Genomic DNA, 17,233 nt, shown 5'->3' with positions numbered 1-17,233 from the left:
TACCAGCTTTACTCATGAGTTCTGGCCCAAGAAGAAAAATTCACAATCGTTCTAAATTCAGTAAGTCTGCCTGTATAACTACATACACATATTCTAATTCTAATTAAGATTTCATTGAGCATTCTACAAGAAACAACCAGAATTCTACTATATCATGATGTTATGCTGGTGTTCACTAAGGTACTCCAACAGGGCTTTTTTTGGTTTTATTTTGCAATGCTATTTATCCCCAATTAGAACTCGATGCACAGCACTTCAGCAAGAAAGTCAAGCAGGCATACTAATAGCAGATTACTTTCATAATTCTAACAGATGACTTGTAAGACCTTCTTATCACTAGTATGCTGTGTGACTGCTAGACAACTTGCAGCTTTTCACATCAGTCTCATTTAAGGTGTTTCATAACAGAAAAGAGCCCTAATTCTAGCAACCCCTGAGTAATAATTATGGGGAGTACTACTCCTTTCCAGGCATTTAAGTGGCATGCAAGATTACAATACCCAAACTGAAAAAAATAATTACTTTACAAAACTGCCTTGTCATGTTTAAGTAAAGATGTTACGAATTCTTTATCCATAATGAAGATAAAACTGAAATACAAACCTACGTGAATTTTAAATTGATAGTTCTGAAAACCTGCACGACCCCTCTTGATCTCTCCAGCAGAACATGCAGACTAGAAAGATCAGACAATTTGTTCCAGCTTCAGCACATAAGTTTCCCTTTTCTGTTAGGGCACATCCCTTAAGTCTGTATCATTTTGCAAGCTCTGATCATATTTACTGTAGAGTCTAATACACATCTTTTTCAGTTTCATCAGTTAAATCCCAGGAAAGGAGTAACGAAATCCGTTTCTTGTTCGGTTTGCTTTCAATGTATGCACGTTTTCTGTAAGGAGATGTCAAGACAGCCCAGATAGCTTCTATACATCTCTAGTATATTAATTTGAACAGAGGCTTAAGGCTATGCACTTTCTTGCTAAAGATTTCCCCTGCCTTCTGCTAATTTTGTATGTGTTTTCAGCTTCAACAACATCAGCTTCAAGCAAAGTGAGTCGCTCTTTCGTGGATTTTTGAAGTCTTGAAGATTGTTTGTGGCGCTACTACGTTCTTTCTACTTGCCACTAATCTCTTAAATTCTTGGAATAGCAGTGACCTTCAGACAGCTTTTTACTGTCCTGTACCAAGGAAGCCTAAATGAGCCAGTCATTCAGGTTACAAATGACTGAAATTCCCTTACTCTGTTTTTATATTTTAGGATGAAAGCAAAGACAAGAAATTGAACAGGAAGTGACAAAAATAATGAATTCAACAACAACAGAAAAATCAAACATAGGTAGGTCTAGGAACTACTGGGTAACCATCCCAATGCACTAAACAGGAGGATTCGTTTTGCTGTGTAATTTCTAGGACTCTCCCCTCTTTTTTGGGGAGGTAAATAACTGACTCTAATGCCAAGAATCAGACAGGATGTGTTCTGTGGCAAGTTACACAAAAGAAACACAAAGATACTGCAGGGAGGGATGTGTATCTGCATACTACATACTCAAAAAGCTGTTTTTAAAAAAATTAAACTGAAAGGGAAAAAACAAGCAGCAAAGCAGAAAGTGAGGAAACCTCCTTTATATATTTTTCTCAGCACCACCTGTCCAAGATGCACGATGACCTATCTATTTCACATTCAGTGAGACTGACCCAATAACCAGGGTAGGAATACTAAACGATTATCCAGCTTGCTCTTAATTGCCCTTTCTGGGATCCCCCAAATCAGAGACTATCTAAGAATTTAAATCTGGCCTCTGTTGATCAGAAGGATTGTGTAGGGCTCATTACATTAAAATATTCTGAGATAATCAAAGCTAATTAACCATCTACTTCCTTGGCTAGTTTGCTCAGGAAGAGATTCCAGTAAATGTGCCAACACATTGTATAGGAACAGTGAACTTGTAGGTCTAAAGCAGAATGACTATTTCGGTGTCTTGAAGTCTAACAAAATCTGAATTTCTTTTAACATTTTCTTCTGTTTTGCCCATTAAGAAAGTTTCAAACTGTCATTGTACTTACTGAAATACACTAAAGAGACAAACTTCAGACCAGATAAACATAGAAGCAAATCACCACAGGGAAAAAGAGCTAACTGTTTCTGTAAAATAATCATCATTTTAAGAAACTGATAATAAAAGCCAAGAATTTATATCACTTTATCTCTAAAAATACAGCTATCCAGAAAATAATCACAAATCTTATTTAATAACTTACCTTCTTCATGTATTCTGTGACTGGGTTCTGTTGTAAAAATTCAGTACTTTCACGTGTATAAAATCTCTCTGTGTCAGCAAGAAACTGACATTCAAAGGATTCTTTATAGACAGTTAGTGTAGGTCCTTTTGCAAATGCATCATCTTCATTCAGCCCCAGCTCCACTACAAAGGAAAGAGCAAGCAATGACAAAATTGTCTTTTATGAAGTGGTCTCTTGCAAATAAACAGGTACCCTCCTTCTAACTTACACGAAGGTAATCAATTGGCACAGTATTAGCACCGCACTTTAAGGCTTTTAAAAGTATACGTTTATTTTGCATTTAAAAAATAAGCAGCATGAGACATTACTCATGTAAACTGCACCTTTTGATACATTACTAAATGGATGATAGGATTTGGAAAACTTCACTATCTTAAAAGCTAGTTTGAATTCCCCTTCCATTTTTTCCTCTTAGAGTTCCAGATTATATGCATATATGGTTTTCTATTAATGAAACTGGTCATTAACGTGCATGGCAAAACTCTCAATTTCATGCAAATGGGAAAAAAACAATCCCACTTCACTTTGTAAACTGCTATGCCTCCTGCCTTTCAGATTTAGCTCCTAAATAACTGATTTGTAAACAATGAACACTCTTGCCTATCAGTTGTGCTTTCAAGCTTTACAAATATGATATAATCAGCTGTAATTGTGTCAACTGTCTCTATAAACGTGAAGTTAAACAATATATAACTGCACTTATTTTGACTGGACAAGGAGGTCAGATGCTACTTCTGGGCTCTGAAAGGGCATATATATTTGTTTATTTTAAAGAGAGTAATAAAACCTTAAATCTCATTTACCATAAGATTGTACAACTCCACTGATCAGCCTTGTATTGATAGTTTCACCATTTCTTTCCTTTTCAATCAATTTCAACACAGCATTTGTTACCTTAGAAAACAGAGATTAAAAGTTAGTCAAGCACAGAGAAAGCAGCTGGTAGGTTGGTCAAGCACAGTATTTCATCAGGAGTGTATTCCTATATTTGAGACAAGTCAAACCCCTTGAGAACAAAATTTAAGGACACCTGAACATATAAAATTCCAGACATCACAGACTATGCTACACCTTTAAGTTCTACAACGTAATTACAGTCCAATTAGTGGTGATCTGTAAAAGGGTGTGAAAGTGCTCGGTCTTTTTTTAATATTTTTTTTTAATTTCAAAAAGCACCTTCTAAACCAAACTTCTGTTTTATACCCAAAACACAAGAAAACTTTGCAGTAAGTGCTGAACTAACCACTTGTACTTTACACAAAGAAACTGATTGGCTTATGCTGATAAATAATGTGTTGCAACTACTGTTCCTCTAAACTGAAATCTAGCTAATACTTTCATAATATAATACAGTCTTTTCACCATGAAGTACTCATAAATAAAAGTGAAATCAACATACATAAATATACTTTGTTGTGATGGAATGTCTTGCTTTATATTGTGCCAATTCACTAATTAAAAATATTTGGTTGACCTGAATCTCCCAGGCATCAGTGTAAATTTAAAGAATCACAGTAACATTAGAAGAGACCAAAATCCCAGGCCTCACACAGTCTTGACTCTCAAGCCTTAAGACATGAGCATCAGCTTGTTCTCCTGCATGGCTTGGAAACAGCTGAAGTTGTTACTTCATTTAAGAAAAAAAAAAAGCTAGAGGGCTTGTCTTATTTTTTAAAAAAGCCAAGGGTCCTCTCAGCAAAGAAATAACAGAACAGTCTTGGTATCAAGGTTCAACCATGCAAAGAAAGGCCCATTTCCCCCACATATTTATCTTTTTAACATCACAAAGGAGAAGCAGAAGGCTCCCTTTTATTTTCTGGCTCTGCCCCCTTGCCCCCATTCTCCAAATTCTCCTTGGAACAGTTACTAACAATATATAAAATTAACCGTATAAAATAAAACTATAGTTATAACATATATATAAATATATACCTGCTTATTTAATGGCCTGAATAAGCAGTCTCTCCAGGTCACCAAGGCAAGCTAGGAGCAAAGGAAGGGAGAGGAAAGATGGAGTAAAGAAAATATTTATATACATACATGCATGATAACTCCTTAAGGAAAGCTAATACAGTATGCTAAATAATCAGAACGTTTTTAATGATTATATTTTGGCACACATTTCTCATGCAACAAGACTGTTTCACAATAAAATTACCATTTGCTTTATTATTAACTCTAAGACGTCCCCTTTTCTGACAGTGATCCACTGACAACTCTGAAAACTAAAAAGCCTTGCAAGTTACTCTGCCAACACACAGCTTTTTCTGTTGGCGATTTTCAGGCTGACAGTCCCTTAGCATTAGGCTAGTGAAGTTAAGAGGGAGGGAAATAAGAATACCAACTGTTTTTCTACCATATGCAAAGTTATTTTAGTGAAGTGGTGAAATAACACATCACTTTCCTAGTGCTTCACCAGCAAGGACAATAATTATCCTTTATAAAAAATAAAAAAGTACTTTTAGTTATCTGAGATGCAGAACTTCTGCTGTGTTCTTCCTGTGTTTATATTACTTTACATTACAAAAAAAAATCATCAAGATCACGTATCAATGTTTCAGAACTGTATCAAAATAACTTGTATTACAAACCAAATGTTGACTGAAACTTAGCAGCTTGGATGCTAAAAAATTTGTAGAGATGTATTGAAGTCAACAGAAAAAAATGCAATTTACTTCTCCATTCTATATTTGAAACACTTGACTGAATTTTAAGTGGAATGACAAGGCCACGCTGACGCACAGAGATAAAAGTATAAGCAGCAAATACTCAGAAACAGACAACCCTCGACAGTCTTAATACTGGTAGTACCAATACATACAAGGCAGATTGAACATCTCACAGGCTTAGACCCAGGGAATTTTTACAAATATACTGGGGCGGGAGTATGAAAAGGGGGGAGATTTCCACTTTGCCCACTTCTTCAAAACTTCTGTGAACTTACTACAAGTTTCAAGGAGCAATCTGCAGGATGATAATGCAAACATGACAGATGGAATGGATAAATCACTCACTTCAAAAAGCTACTTACTGAATAAATTTCATATATTCCTTTACGACCTTCATCACACTCACGACGAACCCAATGTCGATTGAGGTAGGCACATATCCCATTCAATACTTTGCTTGAAAACCTATAATCTTCCCACTGTTGAGTGTAGAATTTCAGCACACTCTCATCCATCAAATCTTCACCATCCTGAAATAACAACAGTTTGCCAGTACTGTTGGGCAATTTTAAGGTAGAACCGAGATATAGAAGGGTGTATAAATTGACTGTGTAATAAATCTACAGCATGCAATGTATTTATAGGAAACGTAGTGCATACTTTTACTTATACATTACTAAAGCACAAGGCCAGTATGAGATTTAGAAATTAAAAATGCCGGTTAAAAAAAATGCACAGCATAGACAAAGCTCCAGAAGACACTCTTGTCCCTCTTGTGGGAGAGAGCAAGAGGGGACCACGTTATAAACAGCAACACCGAGGACTGAGCTAGGTAAGACATGCCAGTGCAATGGTAATGCATTCAACATGACAATCTGCATAAAATATACCACCCACTCCCACTGCTGCTACTTGGGGAGCTGAAACAAGTGAGCAACGGTTGGGGTCTTCTCTAGGAGCCTGTCACGTAGTAAATAGAACCCTGTATTCTTGGGAATGGGTATGACATCATAGTTGCTTGTTACAGGAAAAAAGAAGATAAAGTTGTAACACATGGAACTTCAAGTAGCTTTCCAAACTGGACCACTACAGCCTGAATGGACAAGGGAATAAAACCAGGAGTGCATTCCAGATAAGACCTCAGACACCTTTATGCAGCTTCGTAAATTAGTTACACAGTAGACTTGATAGGACACCAAGAATTATTTTATTATCGCTCAAAACTAAAATCCCCAAAGTTAAAAGCACAGTTCCTTTCCAAAAATAACTAGGAACCATTCTCTTACAAAGCTCCAGCTCTATTAGTATTTTATTTATTATATTAAATTAATGGCTACCATCAGGCATTTTCAACATTACAAGCAACCATTTTTTCAGCATTACTAATATGCTCGTCAGTTGATCAGAAAGTCTAACTATTCTTGTTCAAGATACAGGACAGCTGAAGAGGGCATGTAACAATACTTCTGTAACACACAGAAATGCTGTTTTGGCTTGAAGAGGGAAAGGAGCTCACAAGAACACTTAGCAACTGGTCTATGCCTGAGGTAAAGCCTACAAAACATTCTAATGGCTAATGGAGACAAAAGCAAATTTCAAGATCATTCAGTTTACTTCCAGTGGCTGCATACACCTCTAGGTTTGCTGATGCAAGATTTTTCCAACCCAGCACATGTTACTACTACAAATGGGGATTGATCTACTGTCCCATCTTACCTTAAGGAGATTTGTCAAGTAGTTCTTCAGAAATTCTTTTAGCCGTTTGTACAATTCCAAGCCAACAAACTGAGCACCTCCAGGTGTCTGGCCCTTTTTCGATTTAGAAGGAGGTACTCCAGCTCCCCGTGCTTGATTAGATTGGTGTACACTAGTACAGTAGTTATAAACATGACTGACAGGAAAGTTAAGGAATATGTTATATGTGTCAGCATGAGACATCAAAAATACAATGGAAAACAATATATTAATTTCAATAAGCTATTTTTATATGACTGTAAATGACTTAACCCTAATACATTACAAGATGCATTAGTCCACATACAATCAAACCAAAGCTTAAGAAAATGAAGTAATTTTCAACAGAATTATCTGCAGCAGAAATGTGTCAGACTGCTGAATGAACTGCAAATACTGATGCCAACATTAAATTTACCTAATTCTTACTTAACGGGACCACCGAGAAAACAAAGCAGTAGAATGTGCTGATAAGATTCTTTCTGAGGTTTAAATGGAATTTATTTGATGTATTAGATTGACCTTCTACAAATATCTAAGCTTTCATTTCAACTGGAAAAAATTTCAACATGAGCCTCAAGCAACATTCAGTAGTTGAACACACGGAGGATAATAGTTCTGCAAGCTTTCAAATACAATCTTTTACAAAAGATTCGGCCATTCAGCACTGGAAGACAGGACAAACCTAGGAAGCAGTAATGGTGAGACACACATACTCAAATGCACACAATAAGATGAGATTCACCAAAACCCAATTTCGGTCTAGAAGGATAATCCCAACATTTAAGCATGCAGTAGCAATAATTTTTCCTCTCATATTAATACAGCCTGGAAGACTTGCTTATCTATTAACATAACATTTCAAGAAAACATTCTGTTTTCTTATCTAAACCATTCAAATATTCAGAGTTCTTCCAAAGTGGAAGTCACATTGCTCGAAACACTTCAAATAAGAAAGCATCCTGAAATAAACTGCACTCCACAAACAAGGCAAATAAACTAGCTCGGTAGCACTCAAATCCAGCTTGATGAGGACTCAGATCTGACAACAAAAAATACCCTAATGACTCACCTGGCAAACAATTAGCCAACAGGAACGAAGCTACTGAACACTCATGCTTCTACTGACAGTCTGAGGGCAGGCTTTTGAGTCACATCCCTTGTTAGAGAACACTGTATTAAGCAATCCAGAAGGTCTAATTTGGTTTTTAACTTGTGTTTTAACTAATGGGCCAAGCTTTAACCACTAGACAGGCTTCCTCCACAGCATGCCACGTATTAGGAAATTAATGCGTTGCTGACATTTACCTTTTATCTTTCCTTTCAGAAAGACCAGCACAATATAATGGAAGACATCAGCACAATTAAATGCCAAGGGGATTATAAACCCCAAATGTATGGTGCATTACAGTCATTATGAAGTTGCTTCTAGTATTTAAACAGTAAAGCTCAAGCAGAAGAATCTCTTAAAATATCCTTTTAACTCCTTTACAATTACTTTTAAAAAAAGCTTAACAGACATGATTTGTCTGTTTAAACCCAGTTTAAAAACTGGGTTTAAGGATCAGAGTACCCTGCATGCCACCAGGAACAAGAATCATGGTCTTTGTGCCAAACCGAAAGGAAAGCCTGCTCATGGTCTATACTCATGTACTTGTTCAGAAAGTCATTGCATTCTGTCCAAAAGAGTAACAGTCCTTGCCTACGATTAACATTTTTTGAAAACATACAGCATACGTTTATTTTTTACCTGTTACCTCATCCAGGTGCCAAATAATTAGATGTCCCACGATATCAACCACTAATATAAAATCTTAATTTGTGCTTAGCAACTGAACTTTTTATCAGCCTCTTATCTCTATCAGCCACTTATTTCCTGGACATTAATGATTTCTTCCAGCTCCTAGTCATTTGTTTGTTCAACTTTCCTGGCACTGTTGCTAATTTTATCATCTATGCTTCGATTTCAGAATTCCCTGTTCAAGTGAGGAACACCACACAGCATAACAACTCCTCTCCACATACACAACTTACTTTCTTTTCACAAATAAGAAAAGTAGGGCTTACCTCACAGTTTAACTTTAAAATAGTTACTATAAGGTCCTCTGAATTGTGTATGGAAAGTCTCTCCATCACAATACAAGGAATTTAGGGCTGATTCATAAATACCCAGTTGGCAGTCTTGCCTCCTCCTTCCCCTAACTCTCCTATCACAAGTAGCTTTTCAGCAAGCCTAAAAATATGAGGACTGTCCACATGACGGGTAATTCTTACAGTTTTTGTGAATACTGCCTGATGAAAATATTATTTCTGTTCTTCTCCAAGAATAATCCCAACAGCCTTCAGAAAAATAAAAGACCAAGGTTAGAAGACATAAGCCTTTCTCTAACCCCATACATTTTACTATTAAAACCAGGATTCCTTGTAAAATAAACATTGAGAGAAAAGGAGACCTTCTGTCCATGCCTGACAGTAATCAACTCAGAGCTGGAGTAAAAATATACCAGTAATGCCCACCTTTACTTGTTATTTTGGCTTAAGTCTTGCTAGCGAAAGTATCCAAGACAGCACTTTTGAAATGCTCTAGTTTAGTTGTTCTATGCAAGTCAAACTGAAGTTAGCTTGCCTGTGCAGAAGGCAGTTTGCAAATGTAAATAACTCTTTGACATATTATACATAGAAGAATTCTCTCTCACACTTTGTTTACAACCTGTGTCCCCATCCGCTAAAGCTAACAACTGACAGAAAGACTGACATATTCAAAACAAAATCAGACTTGCACTGCTTACAACAAAGTACACGACAGTCCATCTGAGAATCACAACGGGAACGCTATGAAAAGAATTCTTGGTTGCAGAAGGCAAACTGATCCCCTCAACTGCTTTGTATGCTGGAAGCCATATACATATCCAAACAACTATTAGGAAATGTTTCTGTGGGTGTTTGCACAATTCTGCATAGCAATTTGCATACTACAACAAGCAGAGAAGTTAATTTATCAATAGGATAGTTTGCTATTAATATTATTAATAGTGAAGCTGTGCTGCTCCCCAAGCTTCTGGCTGCTGAACTTCAGATTTGGCCCAACAAATGGACAAACCATCTACAGGAGGAACAGACCAAGAAGAATCTCCTCTAACTTCTACACCTTCCTTACAGTGAAGGAGAAGTTACATTTATCTAAATTAAAATTTGAGGTAGAAGATCACAAGGGAGTTTATAATTAGATTCAGCATTGTGCTGTTTAAGATGAAAAATCTTTTTCAGAACTTCTGTGAAACTCTTCAAATTGGGATACGAGAAGCAGGCAAAGACAAATTGATTTTACCACCTTTGCCTTCAGTATAATTTTCACTACTTTTGACAACCTGGACACAGTCTCTAAAGCTGGGCAGTGCAGAGGTAAAAAATAAAATTCCCATGCTGCCATGCCATAATGAATTTATGGCCTTGTAAGAGATCATTCCCACTGAAGGAAATGATCCTGACACACAACCCACCTGGGAGGGCTTACTTGCCACCTGCTTTTCCAGTATCATGGGAGTTCATGTAGGCAACCAGTGATTTGGACTGGGGAAGTGACTACTGCTATAACTGACCACTGTCCCTGTTCCCAGATCCTTTGCTGAACAGATCTGAACTTCCATGTCCACACAGGGGAAGTGAAACAGGCTCTTTCAGTAACAGCGCATATATTTTTTGAGCAAGTACACCACCTAAACACAAGCTTGAGTGCGCCGTGGTCACCTCTAATCAACCCTCTGACCCAGAAAAGTACCAAAATACTCCATACAGCATTTTTTTCCTCCAGGAGCAACTGCAAACAGAAATTATGTGAGACAAATACCAGTTTTGTAATTCAACGCAACAGGAAACCACTCAGATTTTACACTGATGGGTGCAAATTACTCAGTTTCGCATGAGTTCCTAATCTTAAATTTTTCACAAAGAAAACAGTTCTGCTGAGGTAAAACTGGTTTCCCTTTCAGCAGCACAACTGGGTCCCCACAGTTTTTCCATTTTGCTATGAAAAATTAATATAACTAGAATAAGTCTGCTTGAGGAACAAATATGTAAAATTTAAAGGAACTGAAAGGGAAGCAGAATTAATACAATGTAGCACAAAACTACAGGGCAGAGAGAAGTGACAAAAAAGCTTTTGAAAAGGAGGAAGCACACAACAACAACAAAAGCTGAACAACTCTCTAAGCAGAATTTCTTTCATTACTTCTACGGTCTTTATAATAAAGATTGGTGTTAGGCATAAATTTGCTATTTCACAGATCTTAAGCAGTAATTAACCCTATGTTGAGGACTCCGTCACCTCAACAGCTGGCCTACAGGAACAAGGTGAGATTACTTCCATTTTTGTCAAAAAATTTGTATCTTCCTAGATTACACCACAGGCATGCAAGAACAACATATAGAAAGTTATTGAAAATACTGATAGGAAAATTGCTAGCAAAGATTATAGAAGTTTTGTATTCTTGTAAAACCACTTTTAACACAACCAATACAGCTTACTATATTTACTAGAGAACAGCTTTACATATTTTATTCAAAATTATTAAAGCCATTTCAACTCCTGTGTGTCCAGAAGACTAGGCTGTGAGAATCTCACAAAACCACCTCACGCATAAGTAAAGCTGCTAAGAGAAGTGGACACGTCTACGTGACTTTAATGTTTCAAAAGCCAAACAGATGAAGGAAATTTTGCACACAACAACAAAACAGAAACTTTCATTCTTTTCAGGGAGGTATCAGCAAGAACCTATTTTAATTATGCTCAGTTCATCATCCAGTAAGGAAGGATTACCCCCACAAAACAGTTCAAAGAAAACAAACCAAAAAATTAAGACCCTGCCCCCAACCCCACACATTCTCCATTTGTGTTTCAAGACACTTTATCCTAAAATCAGTTACACATTTAAATCTTCAGATTAGATACAACTGCACTGTTAAATCATCCTCATGTTAGTCAGGGAAGGACTGAGGCAGAGACTGAAGGGGCTATTACAGCATCAGCCACGCAGCTGCTATGAAAATCCAGGCATAACTGACCTCAGACATGTTTCTGCAAGTCTGAGATTGGAGAAACTTCCAGCAAAAGCTATTTGAGGACTAGTAGATAACTTCAGCTTTCCCTCTTCATAGCATAAACTCAGAAGAATCACAGAGAAGCACTGAGTTACAAGGAAAACACGAATTCTCAAATCCAAATGTATATACAAAGTGTACAGTCTTTATGCCAGGAGGCATAAGAACCACCGTAACTGAGGTTGCTTTTAAGTTTAAAGTTCTTTACATTGACAGAAATTGATTTTGCACAGAATATTCTTGGTTACTATAAAAAGCAAGTAGAACAGCAAGTGATCGTTGTGGAAAGGAATATAATAAAAGGAGCTGATTGGACTAATATATTCTGCACTTCTTTCAAAATGAAGCAGCAATTTTAGAAGTATACACAAAACCACACAATTATACCTACCTTTCCACACAAGTAAAAGTGTATTATGTACCCTTCCAACATGTAAACAAATACATTTACTTCTACCTTCATGTTCCACACAAGCACTAATTGGCACATGAGAAATGCTATGAAATATCATATTGAATACAAACAGGATTAATACTAGCAGACAGCAGAGGTTGATGTATCCAGAGTGACCTTAAACGACTTGATGTTAAAGTGAAAGGGTGGCTTAGAGTGAGGAAATCTCAAGAGAAAGTGGAACAGTTTCTAAGGTTTAAGAAGTGCATGCCCTAACACCCCAGTATCTTTTCTGTACAGAAAAAGCATAATAATCAGTTCAGGAAAAAAAAAACAGCACATCATGCTGCCTGGTAACAACAGATTCATGTGATCAGAAAATAAAAGATTCTCACAGTTTTAATATACATCTGCCGATCTAAAAATCCTACTAAAATACAGAAATTCTAGTGAAAGCCACTAGGACAAGGACTGCAATAGAAGCAACTACAAAAGACCTTAGCAAATGAATGCCAAGAAAAGGGCTTCATGGTTTTGCTTGGGCAACATGTACCACTGGTGCTGAATCTATCCACAGGCAAAAAAATGTTAATAGAATATTTATGTTTATACATTCTATTTTATAAACAAACAGATTATCCTGAGTCATCTTGTATTTTTAAAATTTAGAATACTACACTCCATTATTTAATGTTTAACACAATCTTTTCCTTTACCACTTGCTAATATCTCGGGGAAAAAAAAAAAAATCACCTTATATAACAGATTACAGTAACCTTTCGTTATGTACAATTACTTACATTTGGTCTGATGGATAATCAGTAACTACCACTTCATTAAAACAAGTTAACAACATTGAATTGCAATAAGCAAATCCAGAAACAAGGAAAATATTTTTCATAAAATAATCAAATGTGACAGAACAACTTAGCCTTACCTTAAAATATTTAAAGAAATTACTTTTGAAAAGAATTACTGTGGCTAATAATGGAACGCATTTGTAAAAATCCAATATACAGGTGTAAGACGAGCAAATTTTAAGAAGTAGTAAATTCAGCCATTTTACTTCAATGTTTCACAGAAGAACTACATAATAATTACACCAAACACAACTATTCAAATGTATCACAGGCACTGTTGAAATCAACAGTATGATTTTTATACACACATTAGAAAGACTTTGAAAGCCATTTTGGACATTGCAGATGCACTTTTTAGTAGAACAACCACACCTTACATAGTACTGTATACTCTTTTTCTTGTTGATGAAGACATTTTAAAGTATCTCCACGTAAATAAAAACCTTATTTGTTATAAATTAATGGTACTTGAATCTTTAAACAGTCTTATTTTTCCCAATTGAATTTTCTTTAAATATTAAAACTGGACAAAAAGATTCCTCTGTTCTGTATGGGCATAAATTAACTACACTGTCTAAAAAAATTCCTTAAAAATACTTCTCAGATTGTTTTGTAAATCAAGACAGTGAAAGCATGAGTTTATGCCAAAAAGAGTCATTCTGACATTTCAAATAAAAAGTACACACATATGAAATAAAATCCCACTACTAAGCTTTCCATTCAACAAGCATATCTAGAAATTGAAAAGTTGATGTGTGCTTGGAGGAAGAAAATAGGCATTTCATAAAGTTATACAGCTTTTTGTGTAAGCCACTATGAAAAATTATGCTAGTTTAATATAGTGCAGGAAAGTTTTCTGATAGTCTAGTACCTCGTCTGAGAATCTGCTTAAGATACATAAACCAAGAATAACAAAATCTTTCCATTCTCCCCACTGCAGAGTTTAAATCCAAATGTATGTAAATCCCAGTTCATCCTCTCACACCATGAGGCCTGAGGAAATACACTGCAGACTCACCATACGATTAGTTTGAAAAACGGGCATCGCCTTCTGCCAAAAAAAGAAAACTAGCACAAGATGTACGAATATTTTATCATCGCCAAATGGAGTTTAAGAAAAGGTGGCCATAAAGACAAGTGACTTACAGCAATATAAATATGACTAACTTGAATAACTCTGGTAAACAAAGTGATAGGCCTTCCACCAGCAATTCAAAACAGAAGCTTGCAACTTGCTACATGCTAGCACAGTGTTCTCTCGGACAGACTAACTGGCAGTTTCCTCCAAACAGAGTAAATGCCATGGAGAGATAGTCTGTGTACATTGATACCACAATTTCAGTACTCCTTGACTAATTGCAACAAATTTTTCATTGTTGCAGAACAGCAGCTTTTTTTTCCCCTTTGCATAAAGTAGAGAGAAATACTTCTGAGCGAACCACCCTCTCAGGTGCAGGGTACAAAAACTTGCCGTTGTCCTCCTGAGTTCCTGAGTGACTACCACTGCTCTAACATTGACTTTTACAACCTAGTCCTGTGGCTAACAGCCTTCAATCTAATTGCCATTAAAGGAAAAATAGAGTAAAAAAGGCCCTTCCCTCACAACATTAGTCATGCCGTTAGGTCTACCGTTCCTAGAAATCTAGTTAGCCTTACTGACTATTTAGCTCTTCTGCATGAAGTCAATTCTTGGCATGTAATTCTATGCTAGTTTGCAACACAGCCTGTCACAAGATGTTAGTTACTATTGCAGGAGCTACTCTTCAGTACTAGAAGTTACTTAATATCTGGGTAAGGGATAGAAAAGCATCCAGATAAAGGATTTAATTTTCAAGAATCTCACACATGGAGGGAAAAAAACCCCCAAAATAACAAAGCACACAACAAAAAAAAACCCCAACAACAGGCTCATCTTCCACAGCAAGCACCATTCTAAAGGAACTCTCCTTCTATATGGAAGTTGTAAATTCTCAGTAGGAAACACAAAGAATATACCTCAGAAAGTAATTAAAGTACATTATTACACTGATCTTCATAATCATGTAAAGAGTGCTAAATAAAAATACCACAACGTCCTTTAAAGGACTGCTCTTCTGGTTAAGTGCTTTGACATAGCTGGCAGGGCAAAAGGAATCAAAGTACATGCAGCGCTGAAAAACATTTGGTGATCATCTGATCTGACAAAAAATACAGTCTGCAATCAGAAGCACAAATGAATCTACATTAGAAAAAGTAGGGAAGGGGATCTTGATAACCGCCATTCAGAAACAAGGTATCTTGGCTCATCTCTTCAGTATTCTCAGATCTAGAAAACCCCTGATAACCAAACTCTTTCTTCTCCCACCAGAATGAAGGAAAAAAACCCCACCTTAAGTACAAGCTCTGGCCTGTACTCAGAGACTGAACCTAGTGTCTCACAAAAGGAGACACTCTGAACAAAGAAAATGAGTGAAGGTAGGATGGATGTCCAAACTATTTTCAAACTGGGTAACTCTTCCAATTTTTTCCCAGATTCACTTGATCAAGGCACAACAAAGACTTCCACACCTCCAATCAATTTTGATTGAAAATTCGATACCAGATACAGGACTAAAGGCAGGTTTGCTTGTACACATGTTTCTCCTCCTCTTATAAATTAGAGGGATGAAACAGAATCCACTTCAGGAGCAACATCCTGACAAAAAAAAAAAAAAAAAAATAAAAAGGAGGGGAAAAGGACAAAAGAGGATGAGGTAAATTGTCCACTGCACAGGATTTCCAAACTGCTGTCACACCCAGCATCCTTGTAGCTAGCTAGGGCTGATCTTTAGACCAATTATAGCTGCAGCTGAAATTCATCTCTATCTGTTTTCCTTTCCAAACCAAGCTGTTTGGTAAGGCAGAGCTTCCCGAAACAAAAGTCAGTCAATCTACTAGGTGGAAGTTATAGATACTGCATCTGAAAGGGAAGTAATCTTTTAAGCACAACTTCTGAACATGTGCACTTGGTATATGATGCAAAGTGCACTGTTATCTTCATAGTAGATTAAAAACTCTTAGCCTAACCAGCATCAAATATTCTGTGTTATCAGACTATTAAATTAACCCACAAATGAAAGTCAACCACCAAAATTATCCACTAATTTAATTCACTTATGAAAGTAACAAAAAAACTAACTGTCCTTAGTTTTGGACCCAACAACTCCTTGAAGCAGCAACAAGAAGGAAATGAGTAGTTAATAGACAACATATCCCTTTTACAGCTTCATTCCAAAAATATTTGAGAACATCAGGAGAGGAAAAAAGCAAGTGTTTTAACATTACCATTACAATAAGTACTTAGTCTTCAGCTGCCCTGCTTGAGAGACCTCACATACAGGAATATATTAAAGGCACTTGGAATAAAAAACTCTCTCAGAGATTCTACTACATGTCAGATTTCTATCAGACATTCAACTTTTGCTGACTTGTTCATTCAGTCAAGAACAATGCTGAACCTAGCACTGTAAGAAATCGGTCAGTTTGAGTCTTATGAAAAGTTCTCACCCTAAACGAAATGTTATTTAATCTTTCCATCACTATTAGAGAAGTATCCTAGAAACACTCAGCAGACTGCTCAGGGCTTTTCCCAGGAGCATGGATTCTGCAGGCACAGATAAGGTTACACATCGACTCTGAGAAAACAAACTTTTCTGTCTCCTTAGAAAGTCCACAGAACTACAGAACTAATTGCTTTATAGCCTTCAAGCTCCTCTTTTATAAAAGCTCTGTCCTTTCAAAAAGAATTAACATAGACTTAAATTTGTTACGCAGTTCCAAATCAGTGCTAACAACAGCTTTAGACAACAACTTATGTATCAGAACAATAACTTTTATTAAAAAAACCCTCTAAAAATTGATAAAGAAAAAACAGCAGAACTACTTATAGAGGAAACTTATTCAGCCATCATTTCTTCTACCATATGTCTACACACTTCGCTGTACCACCATATTCTTAAGCAGGGCTTATTCTACCGAGCAATACAAGATTACAAGAGTGGACACAGAACAACAGATGCAAAACAGAGGTGGTTCCTCCCCAAATCCATTTACATGCCACTTTATAGGTGAAACATAAAAGAAGGATTTCTCACTTTCCAAAGTCCTGAAGTGGAGCACTGAAGCTATAACACAGCAAGAGGCACATCTCTCCTTCAAATT

The 17,233-nt window shown here is 36.5% G+C and overlaps 1 protein-coding gene across 2 annotated transcripts in view; it reads right to left on the bottom strand.

Moving 5' to 3' along the window:
- CUL1 (cullin 1) overlaps positions 1–17,233 on the bottom strand; it is a 54,731-nt gene that overhangs the window by 21,121 nt on the left and 16,377 nt on the right. For both annotated transcript variants that reach the window (XM_074892587.1, XM_074892668.1), the window contains exons 3-7: positions 6,686–6,860; positions 5,332–5,499; positions 4,233–4,283; positions 3,104–3,194; positions 2,259–2,422 (exon numbers count right to left, since the gene is read on the bottom strand). In XM_074892587.1, the coding sequence (XP_074748688.1) occupies positions 2,259–2,422; positions 3,104–3,194; positions 4,233–4,283; positions 5,332–5,499; positions 6,686–6,860 (649 nt within the window). The remainder of the gene's footprint in view (positions 1–2,258; positions 2,423–3,103; positions 3,195–4,232; positions 4,284–5,331; positions 5,500–6,685; positions 6,861–17,233) is intronic.

This window comes from Strix uralensis, chromosome 1, assembly GCF_047716275.1.
Source record: "Strix uralensis isolate ZFMK-TIS-50842 chromosome 1, bStrUra1, whole genome shotgun sequence".
Taxonomy (NCBI): Eukaryota; Metazoa; Chordata; class Aves; order Strigiformes; family Strigidae; genus Strix; species Strix uralensis.
Note: the sequence above shows the minus strand (reverse complement) of the source record. Positions and strands in the feature narration are given on the sequence as shown.